Source organism: Lissotriton helveticus, chromosome 1_1 (assembly GCF_964261635.1).
Source record: "Lissotriton helveticus chromosome 1_1, aLisHel1.1, whole genome shotgun sequence".
NCBI lineage: Eukaryota > Metazoa > Chordata > Amphibia > Caudata > Salamandridae > Lissotriton > Lissotriton helveticus.
In genome coordinates this window covers 1,154,554,463-1,154,575,368 of record NC_136057.1, presented here as the reverse complement: position 1 = coordinate 1,154,575,368, position 20,906 = coordinate 1,154,554,463, and the positions used below count along the sequence as shown (strand labels likewise).

Sequence of the window (20,906 nt, the reverse complement as noted above, 5' to 3'; positions counted from 1 at the left end):
AAAGCATATGAGAGCTCAATAAATAAATATAGAATTATTACTTGAGCAAGCATCAGGATCATTTTGACAATTCTGTGTGAATATTTATTCGCCTACCGTCTGCTGGATGTTCAATAACAGCAAAACTTTAAAATATCCAATACAAAAGGTAGCAACCCTACTTGTGAAATGTACTCTGGTGCTCGTGGAAAGTGGTCTAACGCCCTTGGCCAAGTTCACAGTGAATACATTTGCCAAATAAATAAATAGAAATATGATCTGTTCCCGTCCATGAGCACCTGAAATAATGAAACCAGCCGTCAAGCCTGTTGACCAGCAGGGTACTGCTGCTAACACTGCACGACACCGCACGACACCGCACGACACTGCACGACACCGCACGACTGCTGCGTGCATCCAAGCATGAGATACCCAGGAACTCATGCTGAGAAGCCACGGCCCGTTACTTTTGAAATGCCACGCCCCGCCCTTTCCCTTATTGACTTGTCTGAGTTTATTGCATTGTTTTCAGGCAACGCGCCTTGAACTTCATGGTCAGATGACTGCTTTATTGACTCTGTTGCTCCTGTATAGTGTCTCAATGGATATTTTGATTTCGCTTTCAGCAGGTCACGCCCAGTACTCCAAGCCTTACTTCTCTGCTTTTATTTCCCAGGGCTATCCAATTGTCTAATTCTACACTTTTTGGTGGTGAGTTTCAAATAGCGCGAGCTTGACCCGAAGGTATCGGAGCGATTTACACGAGTACTAGTCGCGTCGCAGACGGACACATTCATTTTTGTTAGGCACAGGGAGATTAAGTGATTTACCAGGATCACAGAATGTTGAACACCCGTGCCGAGATGCCGTTAGGCCACATCTTCGTCCCCCAACTGCCAATGAGCATCAAACGGAGCCATGCCAGTTTCCCAAAGTGAGTAACCTTGTGGCACTGATGGACCACAAAGACTCCTCGAGCAACCAATCTTGGCCAGTCATGAAGTCATGTACCTTTCACCTGATTCTTCTGAAATCGACCACTCCACATTTTGCCGTCATTACCGAGTAACCCTTGCTCGTGCCATCATTCTTTCGCACTCTTCTCTCATCTTCTCGCCAAATCCATGTCCTTACGAAAAGCAACTGATTCCCAAGTGGCAGCGGGAAAAACGGGTCATTGAAAAGCAAAATCAACCTGCGAGAAATGTTCGCTTGTGGAATTAATTTCACCAAGTTTTCACAAATGTGTTCTGCTCGCCCGGACTGTGCGAATATTGCATAAATTGTTAATCCTTTTTTAGACCAACAAAAAAACCTAGTTCAAGGAAACCACACCAGGAAAGAGATGCTTTAGAGTTGAGGGACTTCTTTTGTGGATGTAAATACAAGCATTCTAGGAGGATGAAGTGACAGACAGAACAAAGACGAGAGGGTAAAAGGTTCCTTATCTTCTTTATGGCCCCATAAAGAAGATAAGGAACTGTAAGCCCCGTCCTTTCGAGAAAGAAACTAAAAAAACACGCCCCTCAATCCGAAATGGACGGGGCTTACAGCGAGACAATGATGTCACAGAGACCTCTTCTCCAATGGCTGGCCGCCGTTTAGGAGGTCAGCCAATGGAGAAGAGGGGCGGGGTTTACCCTCGCTACTCTGAGACATGAAGTCTCGAAGCGAGACTGCGCATGCGCGCAGCCTAAGCTAGTCGCGACCTAAAAAAAGGGCCGAGATTACCTTTACGGAGAAGAGTCCTTTAAATGCAAACTGATTAATTCAACAAACTCCTCATTGCAATGCCTTATAGTGGAGAGAGGCCAAACACAACACCTAAACCACTGGTACTGAACATCTTATACCATCGACCTGGCAGCAAAAACAATGTTGTTGATGATTTCTATGATATTGTAGCATTGATCATTTCACCTCCCCCTGTGATGAGATTTTACGGGGAGATTTCAACCTTCAGTGAGGGGAATAAAATCAGAGGCATCCACACATCCCTCATAAAATTCTCCCCATCAAAAGACAGTCTCCTACAAGATTGCTCATCTTATGCTCACTGCAGAGGCCCAACCCTGGACTTGATTTTCATAAAGCATCACTATATATAAATCTTTAAGCCTCTTACCTTGGCTAGGCCAGACCACTTCTTTATTCCTTTCAGTATGCAGAACTTAACCTTCCCTCCCCGACCTTCCCTATGCTAAATTGAAAAATCTCAAAAAGATTGAAAACCATCATTAGCAAAGCGAGTAGATCTGGCTTAAATGTGCTAACACTTACAAACAAAGAAGTATTGAATGTGCAGCCAGCCTGTTTTGCTGTGTCTCTGTGTAACTGGTGTTTTTTATTGGCCTTCGTTTACTCCAGGCTTGAGATGCTGCTGATTTGTATTCCTCATGCTAGTGGTACTCATGCCACGAACTGGGGAAAGCTTGGAAAATTACAAAAATATGATGCAGCCTGACTGCCTCACAATGCTTGCTTTATTTAAATGGATTTATGGTTTTTAAGATTAAAAAGACAAATATGGATACTAAATAATAACAAAATGTATGGAATGGTCAACATATTCTGGGATATGAACCAAGGTGGATAGCTGTGTTACAACAAAATAGTCCTACAAATCATTAGTTGTGTTTTTTAACAGATATTCCCTGCTTTTGTTTTTTGTTTATTTGATGTAGTCCTCCTGGCAAAACAGAGGAGCCATACCTTACCGAAGCAGGAAGAGAAGCATTTGATACATTTTATAGACTTCGAGAAGGGGAGGTACAAATCCTCAGCATTGCCTTGCTTCAGCCTCCACAGCTGGTGATGCGGAAGGAGTTTGACCTGGTGAAGGATGTTTTGAATGCCTTCATCGGTGTAGTATCTGCCACATTTTCATTCAATCAGGTAAAGCCCTTCTCATTTGTAAACATACTACTTGGGCGAACAATCAAGGTGTCAGAACTTTGCAGACAATATTCTCCTTGAAGGATAACTTGCTCCATATGTCAACTAAATGCCTTCTTACTTTCCTTGCATCAATTTGTAATGCGAAAATGGTCCCAAAAATCTTACAAACTTGCCCGAAAGTGACAATTACCTTTAGCTGTTGTTTGCATCCTGGTTTGTTTTCCACCATTGGTTTCATTATTGCTGAAAAGATCAACTAAAAAAGTTAGCATTGTGTTTTGAAATGTATTCCATTGCAGAAGAGCAAGCGATCCGCCTTATTTTATTTCCAGCTGATTAATATAGAATACATCAGACTTGTTACAGGTTTGTAGGCTTGTTACAGCGCAATGAGATCCATGCACAATTTCAGTACTTCCCTCTGGCTTCATCGATCAAACTTGCAAATCCTCAATTCTGGAACGTACACCCAGCAGAGAGACAGTCTTGCTCATTCCACTAAACACACAGCTCCACAAACTGAATCAGGCTCGGTGTGTGAGTGAAATATTTGAATTAGTATGGATAAATCAATCCTTGGGTTTAGAAAGTTACTGAATTTCCCTACTAGGAGTCTATAAACACATCAAAACAGTAGACTGAAAAAAAGGAAATGAAGTCAATTAAGTTCCTAAAATAGCTCTTCTTTCCATGGGTGAGAGATCCGCCAACAAGACCATATTTTTCCCAGGTGTGGTCATGAGGTGCACAGAAGTGTTGAAGCTCCACTTTTTACTTTGCGGAACTAGAAGAGTTCAGGGAAATTCCTTAATGGAGCCGCAACAGTACTCTGAGCTGTAGCGTGGAAAATAGATGGTGGCAGGAGTTGGTGCAGAGAATAGCGGTCTGGCCTATAAGAGGTGGGAGGAGATTCTTCCAGAGGGTCACCACTCTGGTACTCCTCAGCTGCGCTAGAATCACTGCATATACCTCCGAGAGTGTGCAGGCTGCATCCAGGTCCAGTGCCAGAGAATAGTTTGGTGGGTGCCAGCTTTGGGAGGTGGTGTTGTGCTGGGAGGTACCCTTGCAAGTGTACCAACAGTTAAGAAACCCATAGCCTGTCTTTCACGTTGGAATGGCAGTAGGAGCTACACTACAGCCCGCTGCTGTGGTAGACAGAGGACAGAGATGAGAGAGGAATTACTTCTTCAGGCCTCACATGAGAAGGAAGCAGGAGAAGGGGCTGTGATAGGAGGTGATGTGGGTTTAATGGGTGTCTGTACTACATATATTTATTTATTTATTATTTAATAATGAGCAAGACAGAGACAGTAACACATTTTGAATTGCACATGTTACCCTGAATATGTTCGGACAAGAAGCATAACCAATCCTGTTAATCTAATGGAGACCAAAATAAAACATTACAGAGTAAACCAGCATACATAACGCACCAGTTGACATTTAGCTGACTATTTCATCATTTACCTAGCCATTGCTCCTTAACCTGTAAGAGTAGGGTGCTTATTCAAATGCTGCTATGTTGTGTTACCAGCAGTATCATTGAAGACAGTCCCTGTATATCCAAAAGATAACCCTCCTCCCCTCTAGTCCACAGATGGCAGAAACCATCCACATCATCCTGTGCTAGGTACATTCAAAGTGGGCCCAATAAGTGTTTTGGTCTGTGGGTGAAGTGTTCTCCATTTTAGCATTAAACATGTCTAGCTACTTCAACAAGTCCTCTCTATTAGGAACAGTACTCCTGCACCTTTTCATAGCTACTCTGCGCTTAGCTAGTAAGAGTGCTAATGGCATAAACCGTATAGCCCTGCCTGGAACCAGTTAAACGTAGTCCAGCAGAGCTGGTAATGGCTGTGGCTCCCACCGGCCCCCAATCATTTTTGAGATTGTACTGGTGATCTTGCACCGATATTCGAATACAGGAGGGCAAAACCAGTCCAGATGAATGAACCCTGCATGAGCTGCCTGACTGGTCTCTCTTATGCTTATTGTCGATGTGAAGTATGCTTGATGTAGGAACTTGTCCTGTATTAGATATTTATACTGTCTCTACAATGAAACTATCGAAGTAAGCGGAGTGTTTTAGGACTTCAGTGAATATTCCTGTTATTCAGAGCTAGGGTCACAAGCAATGTTCCCTCTAATTTTTTTCCTCTGTGTGCAGCATTGTAGGGTCTCTGTGCGCTGCAGCCATGGATATGTGCTCTAGGAACCAGACTGCGTGTGTGGGTGCAGCGCCAAATATTACTCCAAACTTTTGCTTAAAAAAGTGAAAAGACAGTGCATTTCCACACATACAGCACTACGTTAAGGGTCTTAAAGCAGGTTTGCAATTTGATACACATGCCATGACATGAAATGGTTACACAGGCAAGTAAACTTCGGGTTTAGAAAAGCACAAGACTCCAATGGTGGTACCATCATAAGATTTTACTGCTGTAGGTGTAATGTTACTTGTTGCAGCATATAAATGGATGCAGAGACAGAAAGAAGCAGCAAAATGCTAGCTGGGCAGCACACTAGGCTAAGCAGAGATTTCTAACTTACGTGAAACCTAAGAAATGCAGAAAGTCCAAAAGCATGATGTGTAAAGCGTGATGGTGCTCAAACCTGTCCAGGCCGCCCGCTCCATCAGGGGACACAGGAGCTAAATTATTGGCCACACCTGCAAATTATTTCTAAGCAGCCCGGGACGGTCGACTCGAGTCCACTGGGCGAGGGAAAATGCACTGCTGTATCATGCAGTCAGGAGACAGCAGTGAGAGGGCCAGTCGTCACCAGTTGAGAGTCATGCTGCCGAGGGGAAGAAGGAGAAGAAGAACTACAGAACAAACACAGTAATTATAAATACCAGCCACTGTACGTCACAGTATACCAGTCCCAATCAAATTGATTTAATTTTAGGAAAGCGCCTAATATTCTTTCTTTTGAAGTTCCCGGCTGCCTATTGAGGAAAGTCAAAGCCATAAGCCATACACACAGTATGGTAGTATGCCCGACTAGCTATTGCCGCTGTAAACTTTAGAACACAAGTTGGTGAATTACCTGGTGTGTATTCTAGCACCAAATGTTAACGTTTAGCCTAATACATCCGCCTTTGACAGAATTACTGAATATTGCGAATCACAGTAAGGACTAAGCTACAACTATGAACTAAGTGGTGGGCAAATTAAACATTGTTTTTCTTATTGAAGTGCTGGCTGCAGGCACACAGAAAGTGTGGGATTGGTATCATATAGTCCACTTGGGGCCTCAGTGGCAATGTACTGTGTGCGTGCTTGCCGGACTTCACAGTGTTGTCATCGTAGGTGACTGAGACTATGCAGGATGTTTTCATTTTACTAGCCTCATCATAGACATTGCTGCTGCTTGGGCTGGCGGCACCCCATGAAACCGCATGCAAGGGGCCCCATAAGAAGCAAAACCTGCTGTGAGCCAGAGCGAGAAACAATGAGGAGAACTGCCTGTGGCTCTCCATGCGCTCCAACACATGTTTAAATTGCAGTTATAGACTTTTTCCTTCCTCCCCGGCTGAAGCACCAAAACACGTCACAGCTCAAGACTGAACACAAAGCTGCTCTCAGGCACTGGTGGAAAGCAGCCGTCGGGTAACTCACCCTAGGGTTGATGCCTTTTCCAGAGAAAAATTGTCCATTAGTTTTTTATTCAAAGAGTCTGCAAAGGCTTGGACCTGATACTAAATAGGACTGAATACAAAATTGAATTTATTCATTGTAACGCTTTACATGAGCACCAGTTACGTTATAGACTCACACATTCTTTTTAGGTCTCGCCTGAGCCAGCGCATGCGCTGCCCTGCTGAGACTTTTAGTAAGGTGGCCTCAAAAAGCTCACCACATGCTTTTGCTTGTGGGCCTAAAGCTTGCAGTTATGCGCGAGGTTACGCGCACAGGCGCCGTCTGGATCTCCTCTCTGGTCATGGCCCATTAAGTGCATCGCTCGTGGGCACCTTACAGTGCGCGATCACTTTCATTTTCACGGCCGCGTCACTTTCACGGCCGCACGGCCAATGCTTGTTTATCTCAGTGTCTTGATTTCCTATGAGAGCTCTTGCTCTAATATGTGACTTAGTAGTACTACTACCACCCGGTCTTGGCAGTGCTGCAGTCCTGTAGCTTGTTTGCATTTTGCTTCTGTAACACATTATGCGGCAATACGTTATCCTGTCACTGATCTCTTGATTTCTTTGACCATCTGATGGCAGATCCACTATCTAACCATTGTCTCCGATCTTGAGATTTCTGCGGACTGCATCACTGCAAACAGTGCCACCTACCACTCTGTGTTCTGATTTGTGTAACTGTTGATTAGCCATATTGCAATCCAGACACGTTTTCAAAACTGTTGTAATGGCTCTATTTGGTAAGTACTACTACTGTCATGTAATTCTTTTTCAGCGCTCAAGATTTCTGATACCCATAGTAGGTGGCTGTATAACTTTCCTTTCGTCCTCGGACATATCATGTGATTCAGTTTTAGGTTGGCAGCAAACCTGTATTGTCTGTTTTTATCAGGTCTCACAAGTCTGTAACCCTTGGTTGTGATTATTGCTGTTTAATTTTCGTGCATTTCTCAAGTTCCTTTTGTTTGGTTGACAGATCTGCTACGATGATTTCAATAACTCTGTTAGGCAATGCAAGCATCCTTTCAAGTTTTTGCAATTTCTGTAACACTGTATTTGTCAGTATTATTATTCAGCAGTCTCGCATTTATTATGGTTTCCGTAACACTTTGGCGGGCACAATTTCATGTTATTCTAACACATTGATTGGTAAATCTTGTCAGTTTCTTGCACTTCTAGGCAGGAAGCAACAATCTCATGTCCGTGGCCCTGGTTGTTAGTAATGCTCTCAATGCATGATACAGTAGCTCTCTTCTGCACGAGATGTAGTATAGATAACGTATGATACTCTGGAAGTTTACTTTTTTTCTGTATTTGATTGCTGCTTTCTTCTTGAGTTCTCATCACTTTTGCTTTCTGTAGCGAGTTGGTTATAAGTTGTGTTATCCTGCCATCTTCCAGCTCACACGATTTCTGTTGGACTTGGCTGGTGGTACTGCTATCCAGTGACGTTCTTGTGGCTCTTAACCACTTGGCTGCTAAGGCACATGATGCTCTTCCATTGACTTTCCATTGAAATCAATGGAAACTCCATGACGAGTTACCCTTGTCATTAGCACTGAAGGGGTTAATTTCTGTATTTTGTGTATGGTAGCACTAATTTGTCTGTTTTTCAGCTGGAAGTGATTTCTGTATTTGGCAGTGCTGCTATCTTGTGGATTTCTCACGAGCCTTGTAATTTTTGCTACATTGGGTTAAACGTTTTTCTATTCTGCTGTCTCATTGGTATTGTGAGTTCTGTAACACGTGGCTTGTAGTAATACTAGTCGCAATGTGTTTATGAAGGGAAATGTTTCGGTTCTACTGGAAAATGCATCTTAAAATGACTCCCATACATTACATCAGATGCGGTCTAAAAAAACAACAAAAAAACAGCATTGGTGATCTTACCTTGCAGCATGATTCATAAGTATGTGCATATCATACCATAATGGGCAGCAGGGATACATTATGATGTGCTGCAGTACAATTCTGTGCATGGTGGCAAATAGTGAAAACAGTGGTACATGTAATCCTGGCTAACATGTGACCCCCTTAAGCACCATGTTTACATACCTATGTAGCTGTGCACTCTACACAAGGAAAAGACACAAGATTTTTTGTTACGAGACTAATATTGCACTTCTTCAAAACTATTTTTTTTAAAACATGCTCCTTAACCTGCTACGGTTTAGGTCCTGTGTTTGTGGCACCAAGAGCCTGTGTGCAGTGTTTTTGATCAGATTAGTCAGTACTAAAAACATTCAACAGCGCAGGAAAGGATTCAAGTACAACACCCTCCCTCACTATGCCTCCATCCCTTTGCTGGTTATTTATAGGCAACCTTAGAGCTGGTAGGGCTGCATAACTAAGTACTTATAAGGTCCCAAAAGTGAGAACTATTGGTTATGCCAATGATTGTTTTTGTTGTTGTTCAGGCACAGGGAGATCTAGTGATTTTCCCAGAAATGTAAAACCTACAAGAAAAAAACGGATTAAACTGACTGCTAAAGTTGCAGGGCTATGCAGCGCTGACTAGGCCTGGTGAGACTTTTAAAACTCTTGCTATGGGTACCGGCGGGGCCAGTGTTATGAGAGGCTGCAGGCACCAAATAAACTCCGGCAGCCGTGTTCAGCCCGGACTTGTGTGGCATGACCATAATAGGCAACAGGCACCACCAAACTGATACTGTCCAGTAGCCTCCGTGGCGGCCCTCACTGGAGAGCTAAATGGAGCGCGGCTGTGGGCTGATTGTGGGCCATTGTGAAAATATTTGTTAATTGCTGCGCAGGAGGGTGCTGCAATTAAGAGGAATACTTTCACAAGTGCCAACAATCCGTAGCTGCCAAGGTGTCAGATTGCCATGTGTGAAATTTTCATAATTTCAGTGCAATTACGAGTGACATTTCAACAACTATGAGTGACACTTTCTCGCGAGCAAAATCAAGCAATGAAGACGTGGGAAATACATAAATATCAGAAATTGAACCCATTTGAGTAACGAGAAACTCTAAGAAGATCTTAAAATTGCTCTTCAGAAATGAAGGGCACTGTTGGACCCGACTGTACCAAACTGGTTGTTAGCGGTCATACTCCCTGCAAATGAGGCTCATGTTCCATAATGCCCCGTCCAGTTCACTGCCCACAAAAATAGGATAGAACTACATGCCTCATCCTCCCTCTGAATGTACTGATCAAACTGTGCTAAGAAACACCAGCACGGACCGGCACAAACTCCTGTACCATGAGACCCTCAAAGCCACCTTCTGACACAAGCTTAAGGCCTTAATAAGAAGTTACAACCAGGCAGTAAATTCTCCTCAGTCTGAACATTGACACTCACCCCAGTAATAAGCACCTGTGCCTGACCAGGGCTTGGCTGGCCTCTGTGGATTATTGCCTTTATTATCTGCAGCAGTTCACAGGTGTGTCCTCCTGAACTAGCCACTTACCCGTAGAGTTAGACCTTGTTTTCTTTTTATTTGCCTGAGGAATGTTCTATTGCTTCCGCAAACGTTTTGGAAAGCACCTGAAGCCTGTATTTTTCCCTCAGTAGTACATACTTTAAACAGCAAACACAAGAAGGAGAAAACACTTTTGCAGTGTTCTGGGGCAGCCAAATTAATTATCAATGGCTGCTAATTAAAGTAAACCCACTGTTAGGCGATCTATAAAAATGAATATTCTTTATAAAGGCATATTTTGTTGCGTTGTATATCTTATTTGACCCTTCCCAAATTTTAAAACGAGGTGAACAAATGGCGGGTATTTCTTTATCAAAGTTGGCAACCCTACTTACAAGTTGTTTACTGTGCTGCTTAGGTGTCCGCCGTGCCTTAGGCAGGGGCACTCTCGGATGCGGTCTCTCACTGTCTTGGAGCTCAGGACAGTTCTAAGTCTCCATAGATCATGCATCAGTCCAGTTCGCAGCTTACTGGCCTCAGTCAATGTTGCTGATGAGCTGCTTCAGGCAGTGGGTCTCTTGGCAGAGGAAGAGGAGTCAGACTACTGGCAGAACAGAGTCCAGTCACTGTGTCTTGGCCTCCTCGCATCTTCACAAATAGGCAGATGTTTTCTTGATCCGGACGGCAGCAGTTGCAACTGCCAGTGCCTCACACAGTATTTAAGAAATTACAATAACATTTTCCTTCCTCAATGTCATGTCCGATGCCAGTGAGTCTAAGTTACTAAAACCGAGCGGTAGGCAGCAGATCGCATGCTACGAACTAAAAAGCACATTTGTGTAGATCAATACTCACTGGCACTGTTTCACTGACACTTTTGTCAAAGTCTGCCTGTTATTTTATGTAATAAAAGCCACACTCTGTCTGCAAACATGTGGCCGGTGCTGGCTTCAGACATAAGTGGTCCACTTTAAATCAAGGTAAAGTTTTGTTCAAGCTTTCAAATTGCGCTCCCTCCAACCAACACTCTTGTCATCAGGCATGGCAGACTCCGAATACATTGTACAGATCATGGACGTCCTGCACCACCCGAAGAGGTCAACGGTGTTCACAGTCTGTAAGTCTGTTAGTAACTAATGCAGCACTGCATCAGCCCTCAGCGCTCTCCATTAAGAGAAGAAATGCAGCAAGCCTAAAAGCACGAAGTGTGCTTTACACGTCGTGCTTTTGAACTTGATGCATGTCTTTTCCTAATAGAGCGCGGCTGAGGTCTGATTGTGCAAAAAGAACTATTGATGAACAGAATGCAGAACAATGTCATACATTCACACCAGTACAGAGATCTGGGCCTAAATCCATCGTTTTTTTGCTCACCATGCTATTCCAGTTTGGACCCAGCCATATGCAAATCAGTCTTGACCCTGCGCCCAATGGGAACAGTCCAGCCCGAACTGCCAGGTCAGGTCCTCCCTGGACTGGAAACAAGCATTCTAGGACCGGTTTCGGGGTTTCACCCCTCTTCAGCCAGGATAGCTTGATTCAGCTTGATTCCAGTGGCATGGAGAGCACAGGACTCACGTCTGAGCATGCCCATCCCACTCGGGGTGACAAATGCAAACAGAACTGTTGATGGACAGAATGCAGAACAATGTCATACATTCACCCCAGTACAGAGATCTGGGCCTAAATCCATTGTTTTTTTGCTCGCCATTCCAGTTTGGACCCAGCCATATGCAAATCAGTCTTGACCCTGCGCCCAGTAGTAACAGTCCAGCCCGAACTACCAGGCCAGGTCCTCCCTGGACTGGAAACAAGCATCCTAGGATTGGTTTCAGGGTTTCCCCCCTCTTCAACCAGTATAGCTTGATTCCAGTGACATGGAGAGCACGGGACTCACGTCTGCGCATACCCGTCTCACTCGGGGTGACAAATGCAAACAGAACTATTGATGGACAGAATGAAGAACAATGTCATACATTCACCCCAGTACAGGAATCTGGGCCTAAATCCATCGTTTTTTAGCTCACCATGACATTCCAGTTTGGACCCAGTCATATGCAAATCAGTCTTGACTCTGCGCCCAATGGGAACAGTCCAGCCCGAACTGGAATAAACCCAGATCAGTTGACTGGGGTGAGTGCTTGCAATGTTCAACACTCGGGCCGTCATCCCCTTTGGTATTGCTTTGTTCTCCCTAAGTTGGCAGGGTATGCCCAGACGTGGATCCCTTGCTCACTTTGCCACTGGATTCAAGCTAGCCTGGCTGATGACGGCTGATTAGCCAGAAACCGGTCCCAGGATACTTGTTTCCGGTCCAGGGAAGACATGGCTTGGCAGTTCGAGCTGGACTGTTCCCATGAGGCACATGGTTAGACTGATTTGCATATGGCCATGTCTGAACTGGGGTGGCGGAGTGAGCTAAAGAATGATGATGGATTAAACCATGATCAGTTGACTGGGGGTGAGTGCTCGCAATGTTCAACACTCCGTCCATCATCCCCTTTGGTATTGCTTTGAGGGCTGATTGTGGGCACTTGTGAAAGTATTCCTGTTAATTGCAGCACCCTCCTGCGCTGCAATTAACAAATATTTTCACAATGGCCCACAATCAGCCCCCAGCCGTAGCCCATTAAAAAGAAAGGTAGCAAGTGCAGGAGACACTTGCTATGGATCGCATCCCCGCAACCTGAAAATGACAGTTTTTCACGCCGCTCGCGTTATAAAAGCGGCCATGCGAACGCTCTCCCGGGATGTGTGCGCACCTCACTCAGGGCTCTGCACGCTCGGGGTCACTGAGATGTCCCGACGTTGACCGTGCACCTTCCTGGGAACACTGCAAGTAACTTTTCCATCTGCATTGTAGTATCTTCATTGATGGGTATAAATAGTAAAATACAAAACCCCTCTCAAGCTAGAAGCTGTCTTAAATGATAAGATGGTAAATCTATGTACAACTTGCAGAAACCTATTGGTTAACCTAACAAAACACTATCTGTACCGCTCTTAAACAGTTTGTGCAATTCAAATAACTTCAGACGCCATATTGACAAATTTGGGTGCCATAATGCCAAGATAAATGATGCCAGATTGGGATGACATATCCCATTGCAATCTTGGTCTATAGGATCGGTTGCATAGAAGCCTCTTGTGTGATCTTTCTCACATCTACAGCTGATCCATGTACCACCATTGCCTCAGCCATTTTCGAACAATGAGTACCATCCTGGCCCTGAAGTATGTCGGCCTCAGCACTGTAGATGGAATCTTGAAAGTTGTGAAAACATCCATATATTTCCCTGACCAATCAGAAGTGGATTGTCCAGGAACATAGAATATGGCTGTGAAGTTTGAGAGTATAGCGTTTTTGGCCTTTGCAAAATTGTATTATCTCGGGATGCCTCATTCTACAAAAAATATCTTGCGGAATGTCTTTCTTGTTTTTCTTCATACATTCTGCTGATAGCACCGGCTTGAGATATCTCTATCCCTGAGAGGTATATTGTTTTATCCATCGATTGCAACAGGAACCACTTCCGAATCGACTGAGTAGCCAGTGACATTGTCATGGGATCTTGAGCCTCCTTATTTGATTAATGAGGATGTGGAGGTGTTGGTGGTGTTTTTGGTCTATAAAATATGTGTCCCTATTTGGAAACATGGGATGCCTTGTGCTACAACAGGTTGAAGCTATACTGGCTTTTTGTCTGGCCAGATAGCTTGTAGTGTCAGCACTGGAGTATACATCAACTGTTGGAATAAAATTAGAATATCAAACCCTAACACATTAAACCAGCTGCTGTGGCAAGATCTCCAACAGAGGGAGAATTCGCCCGCAAGACTGTACCTTCAGAAGGCACTGGCAAACACAGGCCTATCGCCCTTGTGGGATACACAGTGTCACCATTCAATTCGAAAAAAAAACTAGTGTGGAAGTCGTTGAAAAAACAGTCACTGGTGGAGGGACAAAGCTGCTTTTTCTGCCAGAGCACATGCTTGGATGACTCTGAATTTGTACAAGACCCTAGCCCCGCAACAATACTTTAACCTGGGCTACTCAAAAGCACTGAAATTAAAATTCCTAAAGCTACGACTCGGAGTGATGCCATGCACGCAGCATCTTCCACCATGGAAAAGGGTGCAGAGTTTCACAGTATGCAGTCTTTGTAAACACGGCCAGGGGGACAACATTCATACCATCTGTTCTTGCACAGAGATGCTTCAAGAAAGGAGGCAACTGCTAAAAATCCCCTTTAATCAAAGGGGGATTCGGACAAGGAGGCCTGCAATTTTGGCCTGCTTCGACCCAGCATCACCACAATTGAATACTAGACTAGGTAGATTTCTCGAAGCGGCCCATGCAAAAATGCCAAACTGACACTAAAGTTTTGGGCAAAGGAGTCTTTGGACTATCAATTTTCGCAGGGGGAGCATCAATCGATGCAGGTGACTGGGTCACTTATATAGGTTGCTCCTGCATGTCTAAATCTGTATTTTTTAACTTGTAAGCAACAGAAGTGTTTCATATTTCTACTATGATGACATTTTATTACTGAGGTCGAATATTTTATGTATGATTTTTTTTGTGTGAATTGCAATGGTTTTATGTAACTCTGCGAAATAAACAAACTGAAACTGATTGTAGTGTCAGCACTGAGGTGTGCTTGCCATTCCCTGAGAGGCACGCCTGTTACTACAGTGTTGTAAGGTGTTGATGAAGTGGAACCCCATTCAGGAGTTTTTTCCCCTTTTTCTTTATCACCAGAAGAGATTACCTTTCTGATTAAGTTAGCGTCAATGTGTACTGCCAGTTGCTCCTTGCCTAAAGCCATTGCTCTTCCAAGGACTAAGGTCTTATCTGCAATCTTGCATTTGCAACAGTGACTATCGATGGGCCTTTGAACCTAATAGCAATGATATTTGCTTTGCTGTAGGGGTATGAATTTATTTGAATATGCCAACTCTTTTGAATTATAGCACCCGATCTTTTTTGAAGGAAACACTTTTCGTTGGCATATGTGTAGACTAAAATAAGATAAGTCAAAACATGGACTGGTGGCGATCTGCACTTCGGTTTTAGTGGTTCACCTGTAGCAGCTGACACTGTAAGATTACCATTGTGGTGTGGAAATCTTGTAGTGCTTTCTGACAGCTGACAGCTTTGAGTCAGGTGCCTAGGAAGGAATGCATTTATATTTTAGGCTTTCTTAAATGAGTTTATGATACTACCTCCATGCACTTCATGAATATTTAAAGAGCTGAGGGCAAATGCAATGACTTCGTACTGAAAATGTAAACCTTATAATAACCCTCAGGAACTTTCCCTTTGCTCTTGTGGTCAGTCTATTAAACTAAGCACCTTGCGGATCCTCTGCTCACATCCAGTCTCCTAACTAGAGCTGATGTAAAAACTGATGATGTACTTGTTGGCATATTTCAACTCAAAATTCTGTTTTTGTTTTTTTTCTATATTAAGAATTAAATATTAACAAATATCTTAACTAAATCCCTTTTCCTATTTGATTATGCAGTACTTCTGTGGCATTCTTGTGAAGAATGCTGGTGGTCTCCTGGTGCATCTATTGAAGCTGGAATGTGGGTGCTTCCTTTGGGCTTGCTTGGTTGCCAGATAGCTCAACTTTTCAGAACCTATCTAAGTTTAGTTTAGTTATGTTTTGGCATCTGTTTAGATGAAAAAAAATACCCGCCCTGTCATTTCCACTTACGGCGGTGTGGATGGAGTGTGGCGTTGACACGTCTGCACTCTGCTGCCCAGTAAGAAAGTCCTCTGAGCACGTCTGCGCCTATGGGTAAATCTAACAGCTGGTTAATCAATATTTCCCACTCTTCCTCTGTTGTGCAATACAATTGATGCATGTGGCATTTCTAATCCACATGTTCCTAGCCTCATTACTAATTTCATATTGATTTTCTTCATCCAATCACAGACCTGCACCCCTTTCTCCTGAGCCTCATATGGTTCCAAATATAAACATCTTGCCAGCCTGCCAAGGACGGACCTTTTGTGCAAGTTTAATTTACTGTATAGTGTACTAGTGATGTTGTTTATTTGAATGTGCCTATTGAAAATGAAAAAGCTGCTTTAGCTGTGTTTGCTGAAAATGATTATTCCTCGAACACTCATGCAGCCCTCAATGACCCACCTGAAACCATGTCTGATATTTTGGATCAGGCCCGTCCTCTTTGTGGTCTCAGCATGCTAGATATGTAGATTGCATTTTGACTGGTGAATTGGTCAAAATCAGGTTTAATCTAATGGAGAATCTCTCTCCCATAACCCAATACACTTTGCTTCCTCTGGCGATCTAGGTATCTGCTCTATTCTGGTTATTGCTGCTCTTTCAAAGCAAAGATGTAAAAAAATGTTTTATTAAAAACAAAGCAACAATGTTCACTGTCTCTCAAAATAATTTGCTTTCGGTACTTTATCTCTCCAGCTGGCTCTTATCTTATCCTCCCAATGTTGCCCTTCCCCGTTAGCCTGTTCGCAGTGGACGTACATGGACATTGGTGGCATCTGATATGTTGCCTTCCATGGCAATACTACTAACCCCTCTGTGCCAGATTTTCTCCTATTTCTTGGGTCTGACCCTTGTCTTGTAAATGACTAAAGCAAGCACCAACCCATATCTTTTTTCCCCCCCAAATTTCAGCATCCGTCCAAGGTTTTGCACCCATGCTTTGGAGATATTTATTTTTGCCACACTCAGACCTAATATTGTCCAAATGTTCTGGTACGTCCGAACCTCCACATTTTCCCATATAATTAGCACATAGTGTGATGCCATTTCATTCAAGCCCGTTCCCTCCACCTGTATTATACACTCTGTATGTTTTGCCCAGAATGCCTGTATCGCTGGGCAAGCCAATAGGATATGAAATGTTTTTCCTTCTTGCCCACACCCATGCAGGCACAGGTTAGATATGTTTCTACCCATTTTTAGGTCGAGCAGACGTACTCTCAATGCGTGAGCATTGAGAGTGTCTGTCTCGACAACTATTGTTGCCCGTTAATGGGAATGTGGACACCAATGTGCACGAGCGTTTCCTTCGCAGTTTTCACCGCGGCAGCGCGCGTCTCACCCGCGCATGCGCAGAGTAACTCAGCCATTTAAAAAAAAAAAAAAAAATTTCCAGCCCCGAACCGAATCAGGTATCAGAGCGCTTTACATATAGGCAGCCCCCACCTCCCACCCCTCTGCATGCGCACACACAGGCGAGCGCATGCACACGCAGGCACACACATACAGGCACACGGCACAGACACTCGCTCACACACACCCCCCTCCCCCACAGTCACACACACGCACTCCAGACACATACACACACGCACGCACACACACATACACAGCCCGCCCCCCCCCGCACTCGCACGCGCGCACACATGCTCCCCCCCCCCACTCGCGCGCGCGCACACATGCTCCCCCCCCCCCCGCCCCGCTCAGCAACCCACTCACCGGCTTCATTCCTGCGGCGGCTCTCCTCAGCTGCAGGGCCCGGCAGCAGGACTCTTCTTCCCTCCTTCGGCACCCGCAGGGTAGGCTCCTGCCAGCTACGGTGCTTCAAACGCGGCTCCCATCGCGGCTCTTCCGTTGGAGGCGGGGTAGGCTCCCGCCCTCCTACTTCCTGTTTCCTGTTGTCGCGCCGGCCTGCCTGACTTCCTGGTCGCAGGCCGGCACAGTGACGGCGGTGATTTGCGGTACTTATTAATTTAGTTATTTATGCATTTTTATATAGCGCGGACTTTACCCGAAGGCGGAATTTATTTCTTTATATATTTATGCATTTTTATATAGCGCGGACTTCACCCGAAGGCGGTATTTATTTTTTACTTATGTTTATCTGGTTTATCCGAATGAGCTGTCTGTCGCTCGGCGAAATGTTTGGGGCGTGTCTATAGTACACCGGTGTAGGCTGTGTGCACGGCAATGGTCTCAGCAAGGGGGAGGGGGGGACGACGACTTTGCAGTGTTGCAAACGTACCCAATACCCGACTTGTGTGCTTATGTTGTAAAGAGACCAACACACCCCCTTGCACACTCTTGAACACAGGGCAGTGACACATAAACGTGGGCGAAGACGCAGCCCAAAATAACCTCGGCCTGTTGCAGACAAAGGGAGACGTACAGAGGAATATAGAACGTGTGGGCAGCAGGCATCAAGGGAACACAGGGTGTGTTGTGTACCAGGAAGGCACAGTGATGTATGTCAGGAGAGCACCAGGAAATGTGCTTCTAGACCGCCTAGCGCTGTCTTTGAAGACACCCAAAAAAGGACTGGGACAGGTAAAGAGTCCGAGGGATGGAGAAAGACCATATATAACGCACCTGCATTGTGCATACGCTAATCAAAATGCCAACAGGTATCCATGCACACTGTCCAACAGGCGTCAGGCATTCCCTCACAAAAGGTTTACATATAGGCATACATGCATGCACACAAAGACAACAAGAAAAGGCACCATTACAGACAACACATAAAATCACTATTTACACACCAAGAAAGCACGTAAATGCACAACTGTACACAAAGACACACATAGACTGCACTCTTACCTGTGTGTGACAGACAGACAACACGTGCAAACACAGGCAAGAATCATACAGGCAGACATTGCTGGTGGGATGAAAGGACAGGCAGGGGCACCGGGACCGACTAAAGGATTCCTTGGTGCTGGAAGAGTCAGTCGCCGTTTTAATTTAGGCTCTTATTAAACGTATGACGGTAATCCCAATGTGTTAGCCCAGAAAGCACGCGCACTGGGAGCATCCCAAGTTCATATTTCGCAAGGCAAACCCTGATGAAATGTTAATGTTAATGGGAAAAAGGTCCCGTTTTTTTCCTGGAGAAAAGGATGAATTCAGCATGCAAATAATGGCCTTCCCAGATATTCCCTTTGCCCAGCCCTCCAACTGATAACTGAACAGAATTTTGCTACTGGGAATTACCAATGCCTGTGGTATTGGTAAATCCCGGGTGAAAGAATTCTCCCGGGTGAAAAAATTCTCCCCCTATCACTGTATCAATACCTGTCACGACGTAACGGTCAGTAATGTCCTTCCGATTAAACCCTTCCTAAGTAACAATTCCAAAAATGTTTTGGCGGGGCGTGTGCAGTGTAGCTAAGTTCCCGTCTTCACAAGAGGCTGTTTAGAAAGATTTCCTGAATCTGCAAACGGGTCGATACTAAGAGGTGCACAGCAATTTGAAAATATTTCAAACATTAACAAAGCCAATGCGCTTGCATTATGTATTCCAGAGGGACACATCATAAGGGTAAATGTTGTAATGCTTCTCTCTTCTGCTATAAGTGTCACATTTACAAAAGTTATAAGTATTGGCATTGGAAATGACAAAGCTATTAGTTTCGCTATTTTCAAAACCAACACATAAATAAAAAATTTGGCGTTTACAAGACCAATAGCTCAAACTTTCCTAATGCGAGACCTATTGCATTGCAAATGCTTGTTTACTAGGGTGGTTCTTGAATAGTAGGAGCGGTGCAGTAGCTGTACTTGAACCACTTGGAATCCCGATTTTATTGCAACCTCCTTCAGGGCTCCAAGTACCTCTTCTCATTTCCCATCATCAAACACCCCCAGTTCCTCCTCCCATCATGCTCTTAAGGGCGAATGATTTTGGATCTTTTTATACCTCAGGGATGTGGCTTTTTTGGGCATAGGGTCCCCTAGCGGTCTTTCAAAGGGGATGACTCCGTCAACTCCACTCCCTTCAGTATAATTACTCATAGGGCATGTCTGACCATCAGGTATTTGTAAGTTTCTATGTCTGAAGTTGTGTTTTGTCACCAATTTCGATAGAGTAACTACATGTCACCCTTCCCACAAATCTTAGACAGTGGTTGAAGCAACAACATTTGCCACATGCTGTAAACACCTACACATTTCCTATCCTGACTGTCAGAAAGCCTAGGTATTGGGCATACTGAGTCATACAAGATCTTTGTGTTATGAATGTAGGCTTATAACAGAGTGTTCGAGGCAATGCTAGCTGTAGATCACATGCTTTGCATAGCCTGCCATCTAGTGTTGGGTCCGGATGTTTGCACTTTGTTTTTCTTCGAAGAAGTCTTTTCCAATCACGAGGTAGGTGACTCCTCCTTTCGGTGATAGTGCACGTGGGTATCGACTCCATTGTTAGATTGTTTTTTTCCGCCATCGAGTTCGGATGTGAATTGCGGCACTCTGGTTCAACACCATTTCTCAGGTTCCCCTCAACATGCAATACACTACCCTCGACGGTATTGTTTCTTGATCGCGTTTTCCATTCTCCGCGTATTGTTTCGAGTCAAAGTCTTCGATCGAAAGATTCATGGAGGGCCGTTGGGCCTACCTGCGTCAGGTTCGCTAGCAGGCGATGGAACAGACTCCATTCAAATTCTGTCCCGGGTGTCCTGTTATGTTTCCATGTACCAACTTGCATGAAGTGTGCAATCTCTGTCTGTCTCCGGAACACAACGAACAAGACTGCGATGCGTGCCGATCGTTTCGATCCAAGAAGACACTCCGTGACCGTCGGCCTCGACATTACGAAATGCACCAACAAAGCAGCTCTGCACCAGACATCTTGAATCGGTGAAGATTCCGACCAGGAAGAATTCCACGCAGAAGGAGCCGAAGAAGAACTGGAACACATCTCCGTATCCGAAGCCGATTACGACATGGAAGAATAAGAGCAAGTGACACAGGGTTAGCGAACCGTGAGTACAGACGCCCCCCCCCCCTTCCCTAACACTTGTCAAAGAAAAAGGCTCCGGTCCAGCCTCTGCCCGCGGGCCAAGGTCGGCATCGAGAAAAAGTTTTGGACGCCCTGCCCTCTGGCCCGGCACCGAAACACAAATTAAAGCCTTCCGGCTCGGGATTGAGTCAGCCCCATGCCGATGCTGAACCAAAACCTTTGGCATAGAAATCAAAGCACGTTGTTGTGGCCATTCCCAAATCCGAAAGCTTTGGAGCCGAAA

The 20,906-nt window shown here is 44.6% G+C and overlaps 1 protein-coding gene across 3 annotated transcripts in view; it reads left to right on the top strand.

The window, feature by feature from the left end:
• Positions 1–20,906, top strand: part of TUBGCP6 (tubulin gamma complex component 6) — a 610,570-nt gene that overhangs the window by 137,933 nt on the left and 451,731 nt on the right. For all 3 annotated transcript variants that reach the window (XM_078678997.1, XM_078679005.1, XM_078679003.1), the window contains exon 4: positions 2,664–2,874. In XM_078678997.1, coding sequence (XP_078535123.1) covers positions 2,664–2,874 — 211 coding nt within the window. The remainder of the gene's footprint in view (positions 1–2,663; positions 2,875–20,906) is intronic.